The 22,197-nt window shown below is 38.0% G+C and overlaps 1 protein-coding gene across 4 annotated transcripts in view; it reads right to left on the bottom strand.

The window, feature by feature from the left end:
• The window catches only part of Eps15 (epidermal growth factor receptor pathway substrate 15), a 110,331-nt gene that overhangs the window by 50,742 nt on the left and 37,392 nt on the right, over positions 1–22,197 (bottom strand). For 3 of the 4 annotated variants that reach the window (XM_036178350.1, XM_036178347.1, XM_036178349.1), the window contains 6 exons: positions 21,517–21,642; positions 18,675–18,734; positions 14,059–14,148; positions 13,051–13,217; positions 9,425–9,581; positions 4,017–4,102 (listed from right to left, as the gene is read on the bottom strand). In XM_036178350.1, the coding sequence (XP_036034243.1) occupies positions 4,017–4,102; positions 9,425–9,581; positions 13,051–13,217; positions 14,059–14,148; positions 18,675–18,734; positions 21,517–21,642 (686 nt within the window). The remainder of the gene's footprint in view (positions 1–4,016; positions 4,103–9,424; positions 9,582–13,050; positions 13,218–14,058; positions 14,149–18,674; positions 18,735–21,516; positions 21,643–22,197) is intronic. The other variant, XM_036178348.1, reaches the window with a different exon arrangement.

Below are 22,197 nucleotides of genomic sequence, written 5' to 3'. Positions count from 1 at the left end.
TTGCGCTAAGGTCTGAGCTGAGGACTGAAGAAGACAACTATAATGGGTACTGACTCACCGTGTTCTCAGCAACTATACAGTGTTTGCATTTCCATTTTAGAGATGAAGAATCTCAGATACAGTTAAGTCAACCTGACCAAGTCAGGCTAGTAGGATGGCTTAGTGAGTAAAGTCACCTGTGGCCTAGTGTGAAAACAGGAGTTGAACTCAGGACAAACAAGGTGGAAGAAGACAGACACAAGTTGTCCTCTGACCCCCATGTGCACATACCACCCCATACACTGAATGCAGGAAACAAATTTGACAAAATGATGTCAGGTAATCTGGAGATCTGGTCAAGAGTTCTACCACCGAAACCCTATACTGCATGGCCTCATCTACAATAAGACACAGGAGCTGGAAAGGTGGTTCAGTGCGTAAAGGCACTTGCAGCCAAGCCTGACAAGCAGAGTTCATTCCTACAAGATGGGTGTCCTCTGACCTCCACCCATTCTTTGTGGCATGCATGCTTGTATACATGTATATGCATCCTCATGCCCCTAGAATAAATAATTTAAAAAACTGTTAAATCAAGATAAAACTTCTTCCTCTTCAAGGATATTGCAAGAATTAAAAAAAAAAGAATATGTATAAAGTGGATATAGCACAATCCCAATAACTATTATAATTACCTATCTTGTTTATTGGTCTAAAACTAAGATAACAAATAGGCCTGACAGGATGTGGCTTTTGCTTCCTTATGTTTTTGCTAAAAGGACAGACAAGAAGGAAGTAGAAGCTAGCAGAAGTCAAAATATTAACTCCTGCCTCAGCATAAATTACCATAACCACATTATCCAAGTGACTAAAGTAGTCTCTGTTTCTTGCACCTTTCATCTGTCAAGAACTTCTCACAGGGGGCTGGAGAGATGGTTCAGTGGTTAAGGGTATAAGCTGCTCTTGCAGAGGATCTAAGTTCCATTCCCAGCACCCATAACTGCCTATAACTCCAGTACCATGGGACCCTACACCTTTGGCCAGCACAGGCACCTGATTCACATGTTCATATCCCACACACACATAATTAAAAATAAAATAAATCTTAAAATACAAACAAACAACAACAACTAAAAAAACCCCTGCAGCGCGATGGTGGCACATGCCTTTAATCCCAGCACTGGGGAGGCAGAGCCAGGCGGATCTCTGTGAGTTCGAGGTCAGCCTGGTCTACAGAGTGAGTTCCAGGAAAGCACCAAAGCTACAGAGAAACCTTGTCTCGAAAAACAAAAAACAGAACAAAACAAAACAAACAAACAAACAAACAAACAAAAACCTGCCTCCCAAACAACAAAAAACCCCAGAACTTTTCTGAGGCATTTTACTTTCAGAGTAAAGATTCTTACAGGATCCATGAACATCTTTAAGAATTGGCTAAACATGGTGGTATACACCGATAGCCCTAGCACTCAGGAGGCAGAGGCAGGGGGAAATCTGTGAGTTTGAGGCCAGGTTGGTCTACATAGCGAGTTCTAGGCCAATTAAGGCTACACAGAGAGACCCTGTCTTGAAAAAATAAAAATAAGAAATAAACGATCAAGTTTCTGGAAGTAGAAAAAGAGCAACTGGCAATCTAAATTCATAAAGCACGAATAGATGTTTACAGTGTTAACGGTATGTCTAGGCAAATGAGAACAGTAAACTCAGAGACAATGAGTAACACAAGAGGTGGCAGATTGAGGTGAGAGGTAATATGCTCACCTACATTATGTAGTTAGAGGAAAGGGATTAGCACAGTTTGAATGTGAATGTCCTCACAAGCTGTGATGTTTGATGTGTGGTCTTAGATGGTATTGCTATTTGGGAAGTTGTGGGAAGTCTGGTGTGGCTGGAAGAGTTAGGTCACTAGGAGTGGCCTTTTGAAAGTTAAAGCCCAGCCCCACTGCCAATGTAGTCTCTGCTTTCTGGTCTGGGGGCTGTATGAGAAGCTCTACAACAAATTCTTGCTTGGGTGGACAGAGCCACTCCCACCATCCAACTTGCTTTGCTAGGATGGACTGAACCCTCTGAAACTGTGAGCCAATATAAATCCTTCCTCCCTTTAGTTGCTTCTGTTATGGATTTCCTCAATGAGAGGAAAACTGACTAATACAACGATAGAGCAGAAGTGAGAGATTGATTATAGCACTCTGCTTAGTGCTGAAGTTAGAAAGTGCAAAAATACAGTATCTATTCTTAGGAAGTTTTACACTGTCAGGGGAGATAAAATGCTGTGGAAAGTGTCTAAAAAGAATGGTCAGGATGATAGGGGAAACACTATGGGTCCTTTGTTGTTGTTGTGTTCTTTTCTCTTCTTTCTTTCTTTCTCTCTTTCTCTCTCTCTCTCTCTCTCTCTCTCTCTCTCTCTCTCTCTCTCTCTCTTTTTTGAGACAAACTTGGTCTCTCTATGTAGCCCTGGCTGTCCTAGACCAGGCAGACTTTGAACTCAGAGATCTGCTTGCCTTTGCCTCCTGAGTGCTCGAATTAAAAGTATACACCTCTGTGCTCTGCAGGAGAACATCATGAAAGAAGAACCCTTCACACCTCGATCAAAAACAAAAATGGGATTCAACTAAGAACAGGGAGATACTGGGGGTTCTGAGTGGTATGTCAACCAGAAGTCTTTGGAATTAAACATCTTCATCTCTAAACCAATGAAGGGGCCAGTGAAGACGGCACAATGGGTAAAAAACTTGGCACCAAGCCTGATTCTAAGTTTGATTCTCAGGACCCACCTGGTTGGAGGAAAGAACTGACTCCAGAAAACCGTGCTCTGACCTTTCCATATGCACCACAGCACATTCACATACATGTGTGCACACATAAATACATAAATAAAATAAATAAACAGTAAAAAAACAAACAATAAAGGTGGAATCTTCTGTCAGAAAGCAATTTAGTAAACATCACATATACTGTTTGAATTCTTTCCTGTTTCACCGTTATACACATTCATTCTAATACATTATAAAGACTCAAAGACAAAATCTCAAGAGTGAAAACTTTTGTACAGAAAAAATTTTCATTCATAATAATGAAAGGTTAGGTATATAATAAAATATTCTAAAGACTTGGTGATCTAACGTCAAGTTAAAAAACTGAACTATGACAAAAAAGCTTTAGTATAGGTAGATGAGTCCTATTGTGACATGGTAACGTGAAAATGAAAGTGAATGTAAGTTTGCCTATGTGACAGGTCTCATTTAAAACAAAATACTTGGACAAGTGTCACTTCATATACAATTGTATCACTGATAAAATGTGACTACAACCTAAAACCTTAGCTTTTATAAGATAGTCAAAAAAATGTTAAACATGCTCCTCATAGGTTATTAGTTATCATTTACTATATAGAACAGCCATAATATCATAATTAAGAAAGCTTGGTAAAAGCTCAACTGTCCAAATATAACAAATATTAGAAATGGCAACAAAAGTAGAGTATTTTATCTATGGTGCTCTAGTTCTTATGCAAATAACTATAAAGGCATTTTATACAATAAACAACTGTGCAAGTCAAGAAAGCAAGTGTAGAACAAAGAAGAACGTGTCTGTCCAACATCAGTGTGAGAGGCACAGAGACAACTATTTTGCTATATAGCCATTTAAATGTTAATACACACATAAACAAGCAAGAATGTTTAATGGAGCATTTACAGGCCCTGTGAAAATCAAATCTAAACATCATTCATCACTATAGATACAGTAACCCAATGTTTACTTCCATTTTGAACCAAAGTAATAAAAAGGTATAGATATGTGTGTGAGCGTGTGTAAAGTCAAGAGGCCAACAGTGAGCATCTTCCTCAATCACTTGCCTTATATTTGAATTTTTAAAAAAGCATTGATCCCATTTAAGCAGAAATATGGTATTTAATTAAATAAAGTAGCATTTATCAAAATGTGCATTAGAAATGAGGATGTTATGTAATACACATACATTGTACATATAAAATCTGTATGTGTACCTATAAAGTCAGCTATAATTTTACTTTACATACCTCTGCAGGTCAACTATTTCATTGTTAAGGGTATCTAGTTCCTTAATAGCAGAGAAATCTGCAACAGGACTTGATCCTACGATGGTCTAAAAACAAAATTCACAGTTATACATTGCTGCTATAAATGATAAGCGCTCAAAATGCTAAAGCTATACAGGGCAACAAGATATTCCACTTTACTACATTATTAGCACTTTCAATTCATTTAATAAAATACTTTGCACAACTACATATACATATTGTAATTATATGTGTGCTTGTATGTTAAGACAATTCCCTTACATCCTCCAGAAAGCTATTATTCAATAATATGAACCCACACTTCAGATCCCATTGCTTTTGTCACATGATTCTAACTTACCCAGAATTCTGCAGTAAATAAAACACATGCTAGATTAGAAATGAATTCCTCTAACATCCACTAAGATGTGTTATTTATCAGCAAGAGGGATGATGATTTATTTCCATCATCTGGCACAGAATAAGTACACAAATTCTGTTAAATCTCAGAATTATAATGGTGGTTGATTTTATTCAATTCAACAAATACTAACTTTTATTAAATGCTTTTATTATCTACAACTTAAAAGCAACTAACCAAGTGCTCAAACACGTTCTGTAATAACTACTACTATCACCACATATGTAATTCTGTATATATGAAATCTTTCTTTTTTATTTTTTTGGTGTGTATTAGTGCTGTTCCGGTATTTTTGGAAAGAAACTTTTAATTGTGTCTGTGTGTGTGTTGCATGTACACACTACAGAGAGGCCAGAAAAAGGCATCAAATCCCTTGTTCCAGGTATTTGTGAGCAGTCTGACAGGGTGCTGGGAGTCACACACTTAACTGTTAAGCCATCTCTCCAGGCCATTTTTGGTTTTTTGAGGCAGGGTCTCATTCACCCAAGACGGCTCTTAAACTTGCTATAGAGACAATGTTGACCTTGACTTCCTGATCCTCCTGCCTCTACCCACAAGTACTGAGATTACATGAGGTACCAGTATATCCAACACAGTTTTCTTTTAATAAGGATGATATCAGAATTAGTTACCAAATGGTACTTATATAGATACAAATTCTAGGCTTAATCTACATTCTGTTATTTTGTTAACTATATCCTCTTCACTGGAAAAGTGGAGAAATAAATCTCTGCCCTGCCTACTTAGGTCAAATGAAGTAACTTTCTTTTCTGAACTCCCCTTGATGTTCCGTTTAGCTTTCTAAAGTCAGAACGAGAGGATAACTGCTCCTTTAAAAACCTGATTTAGGGGTTGGGGATTTAGCTCAGTGGTAAAACGCTTGCCTAGCAAGTGCAAGGCCCCAGGTTCGATCCTCAGCTCAAAAAAATAAATAAATAAAATAAAAAAAAAATAAAAAATAAAAACCTGATTTATACACACTATTACAATCAGATTAACAAATAACAGAATCATGAGCTTTTGGAGATGGTGAAACTGAAACTTGAATGTGTGAGACCTAAGATATATTAGTGGCCTTCTTAGTAGAACATCAAACTGAGTGCTAACACTAATGCTGTGAACTTCATGTGTCACCAACTCACACAGCAGAAGAGATCTCAAAGTTCCATAACATTCCACTTCCTCACCCTCACCAATCATTAACATTTACTATGCACTATTAAGCCCATTAATCAGTTCTCAAAAGTAACTTGAAAGGTGGACCACTGGGAGGTGAGTCATAACCAAATTTAGAGCTAAGGAAACAGACCAAGCAACTGCTCAAAAGTCTTCTGATTAAATACAACTGTCACTTTATAACATGACCTTTGGCATTTGTATGCCAAAATAACTTAGAAAACACTATGCTAAAAGTAAACTTGGTAAACAGATTAATAAAATTTGACAAATAATTCCTTCTACTTTTTTTTTTAATGTCACACTGCCTTCTAGTATTGAGCTATTCTATCAGTGTTAAAACTCATCTATATAAATTCAATTAATTAAGCTTCAAATTTTATATTAATTACAACTTTACATCAAATATACTTCTTTTGGAGGGGCAGTTAAGATAGTGCTTTCCTAGGTAGCCCAGGCTACTCTTGAGCTCACTATGTAGCCTAGGCTAGTCTTAAACTTCTGTAAACACCTGTCTCAGCCTCTGGAGTGCTGAGGCTACTGGTGTACATTGCCATGATGATTCTCAAAAATACTTAACTGTCTTACTAAACCCCACTAATATACAGACCCTTACTAATGCTATATTAAATTAAGAATTTTAAGAATTTTAAGAATTTTAAGCTGGGTGGTGGTGGCGCACGCCTTTAATCCTAGCACTTGGGAGGCAGAGGCAGGCAGATCTCTTTGAGTTCAAGGCCAGCCTGGTCTACAGAGAGAGATCCAGGACAGGCACCAAAACTACACATAGAAACCCTGTCTCGAAAAACCAAAAAGAATTTTAAAGTAGATTTCTGCATGAGATAGTTATTCACTAAGTTTTAGCTGTATTTAAACTTGACCTGTGGGTTAAGATGAGTCAGATAGCCAGGCAGGTGGAAAAAAATGAAAAAATAGAACTTGATCTCATTTTCATCACCAAGATTAACTTCTATCACTTAAATGCCACTGAGAAATGTTCTATCGAAGGTGCAAGTATACCAGGAAACACATGGCTTCCACCTCATTCCAACTTTAAAAAGTGGATCATATTTGACAGTCTTTGCTATTAAAATACCAACAGGCAAGAAGATAAAGTTAAACAAATTAGTTTAAATGAAAACAAGTTAGTAGGTAATAGCTTTATATAACTAAAACAGCATGCAAGCAAATATGGAAAAGGTCAATTAAAGTTATGTATAGCATGTGCAGGTACACAAAGAAAAATGTAGCATGCCCTTCTTTAAAAATTATTTTATTCATTTACTTAATTTTGAATTATTTTTTATGTGTATGTGTTTGCCTGCTTACAAGTCTGTGTACCAAGTGTGTGCTTGGTGCCTGTGGGGACCAGAAGACTTTCGATCCCAGGGAAGTGGAGTTACAGACGGTTGTAAGCTGTCATGCCTGTGAGCTGGGAATCAAACGTAAGTCTTCCGGAAGAGCAGCCAGTGCTCTTAACTGCTAAGGCATCTCTCCACACACTCTTTTTTAATTTGTATGTGTTTTGCCTATATGTATGTAAGTGTACCATGCACATATGGTGCTGGTGGAGGCCAGAAGAGGGTGTCAGATCCAGCAGCTTTCCCTGGAACTGGAGTTGCAGACCGTTGTGAAGCTACCATGTGAGTGCTGGGAACCAAACCTGGATCTTTTCGAAGAGCAGTCAGTGCTCTTACCTGCTGAGCCATCTCTCTAGCCCCACATGCACCCTTGCAAATATTTTCTCTCACATTGTTTTGAGCATTTCATAAAAGCCTCATATTAGTGATTTTAGCATAGTAAGGAGTCCAGGGAAGGCAAGCCATATGCATGCAAGCATCAAGTGACACATGACAAAAGCATGCTGGTCAACTGCTTTCACTGTTTATCAACGTTCTGCATAAAAACACTCTAATTTCAAAACAGATCATGTAAATAAACTGTAGTGCTAAAACACAACAAAGACAGCATAAAATAAAGCTCTGACCTTGAGAGAGAGGAGAGTTAAGAAACTGACAGTATAAGAAAGGCGGAAGCAGAGTGCTGCAGAATGGAAAACAGTCCAAACTAGAAAAACACAGAGAGGAGGAGGGGAGCAACATTCAAAACAGATTAGTTGAAGCTACCAAAAACCAAAAACTACAGTACCTTTTTTTTTTAATAAACCAGATAATAAGGAAAAAAGAAATTTGGAAGTAAGCACAAATTTTAATATTTTTGGTTAATAGATAAGGCAATAGTTATAAAATACCAAGATCAACAGTTATAAAATATTTCAGTGAGTCTGGCACCAAGAGATAAGCATACCTTAGCATGCTCTAGAGAATGGAAGTCTGAGAAGTCTACTAATTACAAACTATGTTAACAAACACAACCTTAAGGGTCTATTAGCATGCAGATTGTATGAACAGACAAAATTGATTCAGTAATTTCTGTTCTTTTGGAAATTAGAGTTGGTGAGAGTTTCAGTCTACAATGCTGCACAGCTGAGATACAGAACAGAGCAGAAAAGCATAACTATATACCCTTCATCTTTCTGTGTAGCATCACTTTCAGCCTTTCCACAACCTAGGGAACCCATGTCATACATCCAAAAGTCAAAAAAACTCACAAAGTACAAAAACTGATTCATATAACCAATTCTCAGGACCCGGCAGTGGTAAATTCCATTTAGTTTACTTGGGGAGGGAGGGGGTACATTTTTTACTTTTGTTAGGTTAAAATGGAATTTTTAACTATGTTACTAAATAATGCAATCAAAACATTCTATTGGTACTTGAAAGAAAATTCTTAAACACACATTTGACAGCTCCTGTTATTTACAACCCTGAAAAATCACTACAGCGCTGTTTATATTATAGGTGAAAAGGGGTTTAAAGATACAAAGTTTAAGTGGGATGTTTTATTTTGTTTGGGTTGCTGCACTGCCCAGGATAGCCTTGAACTTGTACTTTCAAAAATTCTTTAGCCTTAGCCTATCCAGAGCTGAGACTACAGGCTCAAATGACACCTGGTTATTTAGTTTGAAAAGGAACTAAACCCATCATATGAAAGTCTTTTGAAAGGTCTACTACAGACCAAGATATTATAAATGTGCCATATTAAAAAGAGTTTCTAGATAAGGAAGAAAAAATTTTCAAAGTACAACATGGTTAAAATGAAGATGTTTTGAAAATTTCCACTGCTGACCAGGAACCCAACTAACTTGTAGACTTTTAGATATGAAGTTCAGCTGTATACTTAAGAATGAAGGGTCATCCTATGGCAAAGAACACATACTGATATTCCTCAAAATACAGTTTTTCTTGAAGGCTATTTTGATGTAAAATTGATACTAGGCAATCACTATTTCCTAGATTTTGTTTCCAAATTTGTATTGTTTTCTGTAAGAGTAAAATGTAATAATTTAATTATTATAGCTAACATTCCCCCCCCCCCTTTTTGATTTTTCATAAAAATTAACTAGCCATGGTGCGTTCTTATAGTCCTAGCATTTGGAAAGTGAAAGAAGGAAGGATCAGAAGTTCAAAGTAATTCTCAGCTACATAAAGTGTTCAATGCCAGGCTGGGCTATATGAGACCTTGTTTCAAAAAAAAAAATCTCTTCAATTTAATATAGGAAAGTACAGCTGTCATATGAGTAATGACCAGTGGGGTGACAAGCTGCAGTTCAAGGATGCTAGAGAAGGTATTGGAGCATGCTGACATATATACACTAAACCAACAGGGAGTGCTCTGCCCTCCACCTCTGTGATTGCACACAGCACTTGTCTCTTGCTATCAGGCATGTAGGTCTTTGAAGTTATCTTACCTTTTGGAAACTAGACCGGTCTGATGGTGGAATCATCTCAGGAGTGAGGATATGAGGAGGATCAATGCCCTTTATTAACTTCTGATTGATTAAGTGAAAAGCCAAGGCAAACTGGTCTTTTGAAAGCTTCCCACAGCCCTTTGTGTCACACAGTGCCCTATACAAATACACAAAATAAACAGTACATAAGTGCTACAATTATTATTATTTTGTTTTGTTTTGTTTTGTTTTTTCCAGACAGGGCTTCTCTATGCAGCTTTGTGCCTTTCCTGGATCTCACTCGGTAGACTAGGCTGGACTCACAACTCACAAAGTTCCGCCTGCCTCTGCCTCCAGAGTGCTGGGATTAAAGGGTGTGCCACCACTGCCCGGCAAGTGCTACAATTATTACTCCCAAAGACCAGGAGAAAAAGATATGATTTTAACGTTTTAAAAATGAAAGGTGTGACGCACACCTTTAACCCCAGCACTCGGGAGGCAGAGCCAGGCGGATCTCTGTGAGTTTGAGGACAGCCTGGTCTACAAAGCGAGATCCAGGACAGGGACCAAAACTACACAGAGAAACGCTATCTCAAAACAAAGAAACAAACAAAAAAAATCAGCTGAACTGAAAAAGGCAGATCACAGCCTGTTCAAAGCTCACATAAATGTTAAAGAGGCAGACCACATTAAAATACTAAAAAGAAGTCAGGAGGTGGTGATGCACACCTTTAGTCCCAGCACTGAGAAAGCAAAGAAGAAAGGAAAGAAAAAAAAAAAGACACCCCCACTCCCACACCAAGGCTCAGGAAACATCCCAGAAGAGAGTAAAAAGAACTTATGAGCAGGAAGACGGAGGGGGCGCTGTGGAGTGGTGTCTTCTGGACTTGACTGACATGGCTGTTGCATTCACAAACACAGCAGCTCTGGCTGCCTGTCTAAGGCTGAGCCCATCAGCTCTACAGTGTGGCTAGGAGAGGAGCATAGGAGGCCCCACCCTTGCCTGAGGTAGCTAATGGCTGCAGGGGAAGGGAAGTCATTTTTCTTCAATGAAGTAGTCACTGGCAAGTTGCACAGGATCCAGTAAATAATACTACATGCAAGCAACCCTAATTAAGCTCAGGAGGTTATTAGAAAACAAACAAATAAAAACATAAAGTAAGGAGATGTATTGTAAAGAACAACTCCAGAAAGTGGAAAGGTGATAAAAGAGGGTAATGAAGTGTGTGAGTGATTTTATATATATAAAACTATCAAATAATAAAGTAAAAAACATTAAGAGCACCAGAAAACAGAGTAAAACCTGTCAACTGAAGGGAGAGAACAAATGTTTCATTCTATTTGCCTTTTTTCTTCTTTTTAAAGTTCAGCTTTCTAAATGCTTAGTTCTTTGAAAGTCAGTGTAGCCTGAGGAAAAGACAGGGTATCAAGCCAAATGTGGAGTCTAGCTTTTCTCTTAACTCCTTATAACCTGGAACAAACATTTTTGAGGTGTCAATCTTAGTTTCTTCATCTACAAGTAAAGATACCCTTTTTGTGAGGCACCACAAGAAAGGTAGTGTATGACTAAAGCCTGAACATAGCACCAAACCCATTTGTGACAGTTACCTTTGTTATGTGTGTTTAACCTAGGCACTCAAAGGGTGCAGATTCAGTGATGCAAGTTTAATCTTTTCCAGTCTGAATACTCATCTCTCTCTTTTCTTTTCATTTTTCTTTATTAAGAAATTTTCAGCCGGGAGGTGGTGGCGGACGCTTGTAATCCCAGCACTTGGGAGGCAGAGGCAGGGAGATCTCTGTGAGTTCGAGGCCAGCCTGGGCTACAGAGTGAGATCCAGGAAAGGCACAAAGCTACACAGGGAAACCCTGTCTCGAAAAAACAAAAACAAAAAACAAAAAACAAAAACAAAGCAAAACAACAAAAAAAGAAAATTTCTACTCACTTCACATACCACCCACAGGTTCCCCCTCCTCCCTCCTCCCGATACTCATCTCTCTTAAGACAGACCTAGTATATTCTGCGCTCTTCTAAGGTTCTCTTTGCAACCTTTTGTGTTTGTTGCTTCTTAAAAACTTCAAGATAACATGAGTATAGTTAGCCAGGGTGGTGGCAGGCATAGGACAAAGCAATTTCATATGCATATTATATGTAGTATGAAATGCATTGCCAACGAACAAGTGTCAGACAAATGTATAATGTGCATACAGCTTACAGGATTAGACACATACACTACTATTTCTTTATTTATTCAAATAAAAACCACTATCTTGCACAAACTTTATAAACAAAACCCCACCTAGTTCGACTAACATAGCCTTTTTTTTTTAAAAAAAAAAGATTTATTTATTTATTTATTTATTATGAATACAGAAGAGGGCGCCAGATCTCATTACAGATGGTTGTGAGTCACCATGTGGGTGCTGGGAATTGAACTCAGGACCTCTGGAAGAGCAGTCGGTGCTCTTAACCTCTGAGCCACCTCTCCAGGCCTAACACAGCCTTTCAAACAAGCAACTGCCTAGACCAAAAGTCTATACACCTCAATGAACATATTCAATTCAATGAACACATATAGCCATTCTGAAGCTATAGAATTTTGCTTATATGTTTATGCACAAAAAATTAAAAATCCATGACAGAGTTAAATCTGGAAACACAAGTTTTATACCTTCTTTTACAACTCATGTCTTCCTCATCACCATCTTCCTGTTTTCCTACTTCATGTGACATTTACTATTCCTGCATGCATATTTGTTTGCAGATGTACATGTATAAAGAACAGGCAAGGGGCTGGAGAGATGGCTCAGTGGTTAAGAGCACTGGCTGATCTTCCAGAGGACCAGGGTTCAATTCCCAGCACCCACATGGCAGCTCACAACTGTCTGTAACTCCAGTTCCTGGGGACCTGACACCCTCACACAGACACACATGCGGGCAAAACCCCAATGCACGTAAAATAAAAATAAATAAATAAAATACGGGACAGGCAAGGACCCACAAGAAGAACACGCAGGATTTTTCTTCTGACATCAAGTAACCTCAATATTATACATCTATTTTCCTACAAAGATAAATGGCTAACCAAAATTTGTATATATAAAAAATGGAATACTATACAAAAAAATTGTTTTTGAGACATGGTCTCATTTATTCCAGACTGGCCTTAAAGTCATTCTATAGCTGGGTAGGACCTAACTGATTTTGCATTTCCATAAGTACTGGGATTGCAGGTGTATGCCACCACACCCAATTTATGTAACACAAAGGATCAAACACAGATCCTCTGGCATGCTATGTAGGGACTCAACCAACTGAGCTCTATCTCTAGGCCCTAAAGGTACTACTTCTTAAACTGTTTAAATGTCAGATACCTGGATTCTCTTAAGAACATTCTAAGAGTCTTTAATTGGTATAAACAAATGAAATGCTACACTTCTTTTTAAATCTTACTCTTGAATTTCCATTCTTGAATTTTTGTTCATTATACACAATAATTCTTCAGATTTGAATTTTTTCTGTAAAAAATGAAACAAATACTAACCCATTCACAAAAACTAGTAAAAAAAAAGATTATATTAAAACTAGAGCTGATACAAAACCACATACATACACATTTTTAAAAAAATCTATTAAAATAAAGTCTTACCAGATGTGGGCTAGTAAGGCAGAAGGTAAACCTGTTTTCAGGAAGGTTTCACGCACCTCCATTCCAGATACATATCCATCCATATCTTTATCAGTTTTCAGGAAGATTTCATCATATTTAGCCTTTTCTGCAGGGGATACAACCCACTGGAGGGAGGAGAGAAGTTTCTGTCAAAATGAAACCAACTTTGAAATATCTTTCAAACCCTAAGAGTATCTGTTACCAATCTGAACAAATCCTCCCAAATAACCTTGATGTCAGTGCCCTGATTCCCACACATCACAACCAACCAGTATAAAGGGAAGGCAACAAAATTACAAGTCATTAGAACTACATTTATAGGTGCCAATTTCATATTTTCTTTTAAGAAACCAGTAAACTCAAGCACAATTAAGCCCTGATCTATGAATTCCCATACTAACACCAGTATCTAGGAAAACCTGTATAAACAAATGATCTAGATAATCCCCAAGCTTCATTTTCTATAGTTTCATGCAACATTCTTGCGCTAGAGCTGAGCTTGCACAGGCTATCATTATAGTTGCCATTATACAACCTGACAAGAGACAGGTCAGAGGAAGTAAGAATTGTTCAGAATTAGTAACGTGATCTGAAGAATCAAGAGTTAACTACAGATTAAAAATGAGTGTTATGACAGGAAAAAGCATGCATGTTAGCACACAGTATGTTCTATCTCCATCTTCAAACTCTGACAGATCAAGGCAAGGCCAGTTAAACATCCCTGGGACCTAAGGAACATCTGCCTCCTCTGGGCCATCACGTTATGCAGGTTCAACTAGAGGGAGTGCAGCATCTTTGACCACTCCTACTATTTTTATCAATCACATTCATGCATGCACTTCGTTAAAAGCAAAATCCTTTAACACTGATAAACTTCTTCCTGTCTTAATGGTGCTTTGGTAGGTAAAATGCCTACAGGTGGTAAGGAGTGGTAAGATTCCGTGGCTGCTGAAGAGGGGCCAACCACATGGAGCCTGATATACTGACCGTTTTTCTCTTAGAAGGTGGCACCAAGGCTGGAGGCAAGGACATTGGCACAGGTTCTTTCTCCAGGGCACAGTATACCAAAAACATGGCCTTGGAGAAAAACAAAACGGAGTCAGATATAATTTTAAATTATTATAAAATTCACTCACTAAATTGGTCACTATTCAAGGACAAATCATTTCAAGCAGTCTCAAATCATTTTTGGTGTGTGGGTGGAGGGGTGGGAGGAGTGGGGGTGGTGGTGGAGAGTGTCCAAGACAGGGTTTCTCTGTGTGGCCCTGGCTGTCCTGGCACTTGCTCTGTAAACCAAGCTGGTCTCAAACTCAGAGATCAGCCTGCCTCTGCTTCCCAAGTGCTGGGATTAAAGGCATGAGCCACTATGGCCTTGCTTCTCAAATCTTTTTTAAGAGTAAAGTTAAGAGAGAAAACAGGAGAAAAAGAAGAAGAAACAGAACAAAAGAGGAAGAAAAATAAGAACTTGAGGCTACATAATTCTTACGAAGAAATACTCAGTCACAAAAACTTAGAGGCACACCCTTCAACTGAAGTCCTTGTAACAGCAAAGAACATGAGAATTTCAGTGGAAAATGCTATCTATAAAGAAATAGGCAGAGGCAGGTGGATCTCTGTGAGTTCTAAGCCAGCCTGGTCTACAAAGCAAGTTCCAGGACAGGCTCCAAAGCTACAGAGAAACCCTGTCTCAGAAAACAAAAAAGCAAACAAACAAAAAAGCAAAACAAAAAAAGAAATAATCTAATATACAAAATGCTCCTAGAAATTAATAATTTAAGTCCAATAAAAGATAGACAAACATTGCCAGGCGGTGGTGGTGCACACCTTTAATCCCAGCACTCAGGAGGCAGAGACAGGCAGATCTGTGGGTTCAAGGCCAGCCTGGTCTACAAAGCTAGTTCCAGGACAGGCTCCAAAGCTACACAGAGAAACCCTGTCTCAGGCTGGGGGGAATGAAAAAAACTATGAACAGACAATTTACAAAAAAAAGATACCACAAATGGCCTGTCCTTTAATATATAAAAACCATGCGGGGTTGGGGATTTAGCTCAGTGGTAGTGCACTTGCCTAGCAAGCACAGGCCCTGGGTTTGATCCTCAGCTCAAAAAAAAACCATGCTCAGTTTCATTCTTAAACTAGAACTACAAGTTAAAATTATAATGGGTTAACATTTTGCCTAAATGGCAAGAATCCTAAGCTCCATAATGTACTTGGCAGCTAAACTGTGGGGACAGAGGCGCTGTCAGACATTGCTAGTGAGCACTCAAGGGTAACAGATGCCACCTTTGCAGGATTATTCAGGGCAGAGGGCAGCTGGACAACAGACATGAGAGTACTTTGCCTTACACCACCCTCTGGCCTCACTTCTCAAGTACTGGGGGGTTACAGGTGTGAGCCACAGGCTCACCTAACAAACACATGCTGGCGACAGTACATCAGAGGCGTTTACAGAAGAGGCATTATTGCTACTGTTAGCAATCTTCTATCTGCTTTCCCACAGTCTGTGGCCGCTAGTGACTGAAGGTCCTTTTTCCTTGTCTTGTCATTTACCTAAAACTTTATGTATGTTGAAGACACTGTAATAGCCTGAGCTCTAAGCCACTTCTTGGAGAGTTTGGTTTTTTTTCCCCCTAAATTGTCTCCCAGGTATACATGAATTATACATATTAACAAACTTATTTTTCTTTTGGGAACATGTCTGTTGTTACATGAATCCCAGCCAAGCCCTCTACAAGGCTACAGGGAAAACTAGTTTTCTCCTCTACAGAACACAAATCAGTACTATCCTTATGAAGGGCAAATTGGTCAACAATTGCAAATGTATTGGCTCAGCCATCTCACATCTGAGAACCTATCCTTACATTTATTGGCCCACATATGAAATGTTACATGAAAAAGATTATTAACCACAGCAACTATCTGCATCAGAAAAAGACTAATTTAAAAATTATGGTATACCTACATCATGAAAAACTATGAAGCCATTAAAAAGTCATGGGAAAGCATTGTGGTATTGCCTTCATAAATATGTAATTTCCAAAACTGACCCAATTATATACTTAAATTGGAAGCAATCCATTGTATGCAGCCTCCCAAAAATATACCAGGGAAAAAAATAATCATAAAGTATTCTGTGAGAAAATAGGCCCCAGGATCTAAAGTATACTGATGAATATGAAAAAAAGTACAGTGTTGAACACACACCTCCATTGTATGTGTATATAGTGTTATCTTCTATACTAAACAGGAAATAATTATTCACTATTTGTATATATTTGGACCAGGAAATTCAAGAAGAATAAATCAGAAACTAAGAAAAATATGTGATACATGCTAGCATATACAAGTATAGCTCCCTCTTAGTGCTACATGTTCCTCACAAAATAAGGATCCAATAAATACTACTGAAAAGATTAAGACTTAGAAAGAAGAAAACAAAAACAAAAACAATAGAGAGATACAAAGACAGCCAAGTAAAAGGGCATCACCTTCACTTTACAGGAACCAAAAAGGGAAAAATGTAAATTACTTTTCTGGGAAGAATTTTTACAAACACTATTTTAATCAATCCCCCATGATAGTATATATCCCCGGTACTTGAACAAATGCATTTTTTGCCTCTAGACAAATCTAAATTGGAAGATATTCTACAAGCTATCACACCAGTACTCTAAAAATAGAAAAAGTCAAAGTCATAAAAATAAGACAAGAATGACAAACTGTCAAAGACTCAAGAGACTGAAAAGACGCAGAAACTAAATGCAGTATAATACTAAAGAGCAGAGCTTAGACCAGAAAAGTCTAAGTGGTAAAATCAAAAGAAAGTGTGGCATTTAAAAGTAATTTACCAATGTAGGTTTCTAAGTTTTGACAAAGGTCGTCCTTGGATAGCCAGTGAGTGTAGACCTGACTGGGCTAATCACACTATTACTCAGACTCAACAAAGAGGAGCCCGGGGCGGTGAGAAAACTCAGATGGTCATGGTGCTAGCTGTGTAAGTCTGGCAATCCAACACTGCTCCCCAGGTCAAGGGAGAAAAAGGGAACAGACGTTGATGTAATCCACTGACCTCCACACTCATGACATGTCACCTGTGCCCTCAGACACCAATACATTTTAGAAAAAGGTTTTGAAAGTGGAAATAAACTAAGGTAAGAGCTGAATTACATGAAAATTTAAAATGTGAACCATAAAAGGATAAATAAGTCTAAAGAATGGGTGTTTTGAAATGTCACTGACCTAATGACAGACTGAACCAAAGAAATAAAAGGGACTAAGAGCATAAATATGGGAGATTAAGAAGGAGAAAAAGGGGGTTGGGGATTTAGCTCAGTGGTAGAGCACTTGCCTAGCAAGCGCAAGGCCCCAGGTTCGATCCTCAGCTCCAAAAAAAAAAAAAAGAAAGGAAGAAAAAAAAATGAGAAAAAGAGGACAACCTCAGGCATAAAGAGATTTTAAAAAACAAGTATAGAAGTAAAAAACAAACAATTGAGCTAGAGAGATGGTTCAGCAATTAGGAGCTTGTACTACCCTTACAGAGGACCTGACTTCAGTTCACAACACCCATCAAGTGGCTCACAACTAATTATAACTTCAGCTCTAGGAGATCTAAGTAAGGCCTCTGGCCTCTACAGGTAACTGCCCTCATGTACATACACACAAAAAACAACAATTCTTTAGAAAAACAGAAAATTTAAGCAGACTAACATCCAAGTAAGAGTACACGGGAGATTACTGATTTACCCCAGGTCAAAATAGGTTATGTATGTGTGTTCGTACATGTATGTATGGGCCTGTACAAGTGGGAGGCTGATGTTGGTGTCTTCAATTCCTTTCCATCTTAGTTTTTGAGGCCTGCTCTCTCACTGAACCCAGGAGCACCCTGTCTCTGCCTCACCAGCACTGGGGTGACATTTCTTCACCACCACACCGGTTTTTCTTTTTCTTTAACTTAGGTTCTAGAGATTGAACTCAGGTGCATCATGAGGTCTTGAGCTTGAATGGCAAGCACTTTAACAAGTGAACCACTTCACCAGCCCTATTAAAGTTTCATCTCACTTTAAAGAAGCAAATTACAAAGATCTTTAAAATAAGGAATGTTCCTGCCCCATCAGTTAAAATAAAACTAAAGCGTTGTTCATGTTTCCTTTTAATAAAATAATGTGAAGATTAGGAGATATAGTTGAAACAAAATTGAAATAATTTAAGAAGATTGAAGCAATATAAGACCCCCATTAAATTACCACATCATCATCTTTACAGTATATTAACCAAGTATTTCTCTTAAGTACCAAAGTAAGAAAAAAAAAAAAAATGATGGCAAAACACACACATTCTCTTTCTCATTAAAATATGCAGTCACCTATAAGTTCTAAAAAGGTTACTAACTACAATCTGATGGGTATATACTAAGGATAAATTAAAATGGGAAATGCTTCCCAGAGCAGGTGGCACATACTACAATTTAAACACTCAGAGGCTGGGGTAGGAAGCTCGTAAGTTCAAGCCCTGTTTTCATCAAATGGCGGGAGGTATGGGTGGAGGAAGGTTGTCACATGATAAAATTAAGAAACTGTACATTTTAAGAACATTTGGTTACTTACAACTGCAAACTCATCTCTGTCAAGCTTTCCATCATGGTCAATATCGCTCAACTCCCAAACCTTAAAGAGGAGAGGTGAGAACAATTAATGCTCTTATTTTATGTTCCACTTAGGGACACGAAGAAAACATTTACTAGCAGAGTATGAGAGTACCTGGTCATTAAGTGCCATAAAAAGAATCTGGACTTCGTCTTAATTGCAGTAAGAAGTTAAAGCAATAAGATGATATTATTATTTTATATTATATTATTTGAATATTGTAATATTCAAAGTTTATCAATCTCATACTGACCATACAATAGAGAAAAAGCTTTGCTGGCATGGTGGACTTGAGTTCAAGATTGGCCTAGTCTAAGAGAGTTCCACCCAGGACAGCCTGGGCTACACCTGATGACCCAGGGGCTATAGCACAGCATTTCTGGCGATGTGATATTAGTCTCCACCACCACCACCAGAGCATCTAACATTCCATGAATTTATTTTTAACATGTATTCTATTAAGAACATATATTATCACATTTAATCCTTGGACTCTAACAACTGAAAATTATACCCAATTTAAAGATTTGAAAACCAACACACAGTTTCTAAGGACTTTCCCAAAGTCACTTAAAGAAGCAGGGCAGCCTCTGTAAACTGGCTGCTTACACGAGAACTGGGGGCTTAGAGAGAATAGTTATGGTGTAAAACATGAAAGAAGAAAGGAGAGAAATTACTTTGGAAACAGATCAAAAGTGGCAAGTAATAGGGAGAAATCCAGAAAAAAATTAGTGATCGTGAATTTATTTTAGCATTTCTCAAAAGCCTATATATAACAAAAGAGAAGGCAAATAATTAGCAAATGCAAAATTGAGTTTTTAGTAAAATCAAAGACTTCTTAACAAAGTTAAAAAATTAAAGTCTTAAAAGCATTTAGGAAGAAAAAGATCTACATAGAAAAGCAGGAAGTTCAAGCTAGAATCTATGATTTCATCAGATAGGATATTGAAGAACAATGTAGAAAAAGAGCTAAGAATAAACATATGGAACTGGACGAGCATAGAAATTAAATAAAGAAAAAATAATTTCTGAAGACACCAAGAGAGAGATCTTACAAGTTGAAAAAAGTCATGGAGATGATGGTGATGGTGGCTTAACATTACTGAAGTGCACATTTAGCACGTGCACTATATGGGCAGGGGAGGTGACTCAGCTAATAATAAAGTACTTTCCATGCAAACATGAGGGCCTTAGCTCAATTCCCAGACTCACATAAAAAGGATGGAGTTAGGCCAGGCGGCAGAGGCGGACACCTTTAATCCCAGCACTCAGGAGGCAGAGCCAGGCAGATCTCTGAGTTTGAGGCCAGCCTGGTCTACAGAGCGAGATCCAGGACAGGTACCAAAACTATACAGAAAAACCTATCTCAAAAAAACCAAAAAAAAAAAAAGGTTGAGGTCAGAGCTGGGAGGATGGCTCAGTGGTTAAATGCACTTGTGGCTCTTGCAAAGCACCCAGGTTCAGTCCCCAGTACCCACATGGTGGATCACAACCATCTATAATGCCAGTTTCAGAGGATCCAATGGCCTCTTCTGACCTTTATGAGTGCCAGGCACACACATGGTGGACATATATATATATTCAGGCAAAATAAACATAAAATAAATCTTTAAAAAAAAAAAAAGACTAGGTGTCTAGTCTCAGGATAAGGAAAGAACATGCCTCAAAAAAACAAAACAAAGCAAAAAATAAGGTAAGAAAATAAGAAAACACAGTAACAGTTCCTGAAAGCAACACCTGAGGCTTCCATGTGGACACACATGTGTGAGCACACTCAAGAGAGAAAAAACAGAAAACAAACAAAATCCAAAAAAGACAGAAGGGGCTAGCTTGACAATGTGGCAGGTAAAGGTGCTTGCTGCCAAACCTAATAACCGAGTTCTACCCCCAGGACTCACATGACAGAAAGAGAAAACCAAGTCCATCAAGCTGTCCCTAATCTTCACACTGGTGTACTATGGCATACCCCCAAAACACACACACACACACACACACACACACACACACACACAAATTAAAAAGACAAGGGGGAAGTAAAGGAGCCTGAGATCAAGGAATTAAAGTCTAACAAACATCTAGGAAAAAAATTCAAGAAACAGTCAGAACAAAATTTATGACTTTATACTCCTTAAAACAAGACCCTATAATACACAGGATAAGGTAGAAGACATAAAATACAGATGGTCTCGGCCTGGAGAGATGGCTCAGCAGTTAAGAGCATTTGCTGCCCTTCCAATACTCACATGGTGGCTCACAACTGCTTGTAACTCCAAGTCCAAGGGATCCCTCACCCTCTTCTGTACTCTATAGGCATCTGACTTATATGTGCATACGCCCACGCCCCCACCCCCGCCACACATACACACGTACACATAATTAAAAAGAAAAATAAATCTTTAAAAATTACAGATGGTCTCTTAAAATTTATCAAACAACTAGATTATTCAAGTATACATGAAAAAAATGGACTTACATATGTAACTAATATCAATTATTCATTTTTTTTAAACAGAGAATAACTAAAACCAGAAATACAATGATAATAATTTACATGTTACAAATAAAGAAAATCCTGTACTAACACAACTTTAATAAGACCTGTCTATATATTAAACAATGAGCTATTAGTGCTCCTGGTAAGTATAAAATTAAAATATGTAATAACTATATCTAGCACAATACTGCAATCCCAGCATTCATGAGACTCAGGCAAGAGGTCTATGAGTTCCAGACCAGCCTGAGCTATACATTAAGACCATCTCAAAACAAACAAACAAATTACATTTAAAGTTTGCTATCTTACTCTTCCAAGGATTTCCACAGGTAACTTAGAGTTGAGCAATACTGGTTTCACTTTATCACCAGACAAAAATCCATCCACTGGACTCAAACTGTCAAAAATTGCATCATATTTGGCTTTGTCTTCAGACTACAATGTGAAAAGAAAGATGACAAGTTAAACAATCAAGAAAAGGATTTAGCTGCATATATACGAATAAAATCCTCAGTCAGGCAGTGGTGGCACACACCTTTAATCCTAGCACCCGGGAGGCAGATCCAGGTAGATCTCTGTGAGTTTGAGGCCACCCTGGGCTACAGAGTGAAATCCAGGACAGGTACCAAAACTACACAGAAAAACCCTGTCTCAAAAAACCAAAAAAAAAAAAAAAAAAAAAAAGGTTGAGGTCAGAACTGGGAGTTTTGAGGTCTACAGAGCGAGATCCAGGACAGGCACCAAAACTATACAGAGAAACCCTGTCTTGAAAAACAACAAAAAACAAAAACAAAACAAAAGAATAAAATTCTCAAGTAACATACAATAGATTCTTAAGCTAACATTTTCAAAACCGTTTCATCAAAATATAGTAAATCATTTCAAAGTGTCTTGTTGGAACACTAGCTTTGCTCTCCTACTGTCTAAGACTCCAACAACTTCAGAGACAGAAAGAATGCTTTGAGGAGCAGCTAGTCCACTCAACTGGCC

The sequence above is a fragment of the Onychomys torridus genome, chromosome 2 (genome assembly GCF_903995425.1).
Source record: "Onychomys torridus chromosome 2, mOncTor1.1, whole genome shotgun sequence".
Classification (NCBI taxonomy): Eukaryota; Metazoa; Chordata; class Mammalia; order Rodentia; family Cricetidae; genus Onychomys; species Onychomys torridus.
Note: the sequence above shows the minus strand (reverse complement) of the source record. Positions and strands in the feature narration are given on the sequence as shown.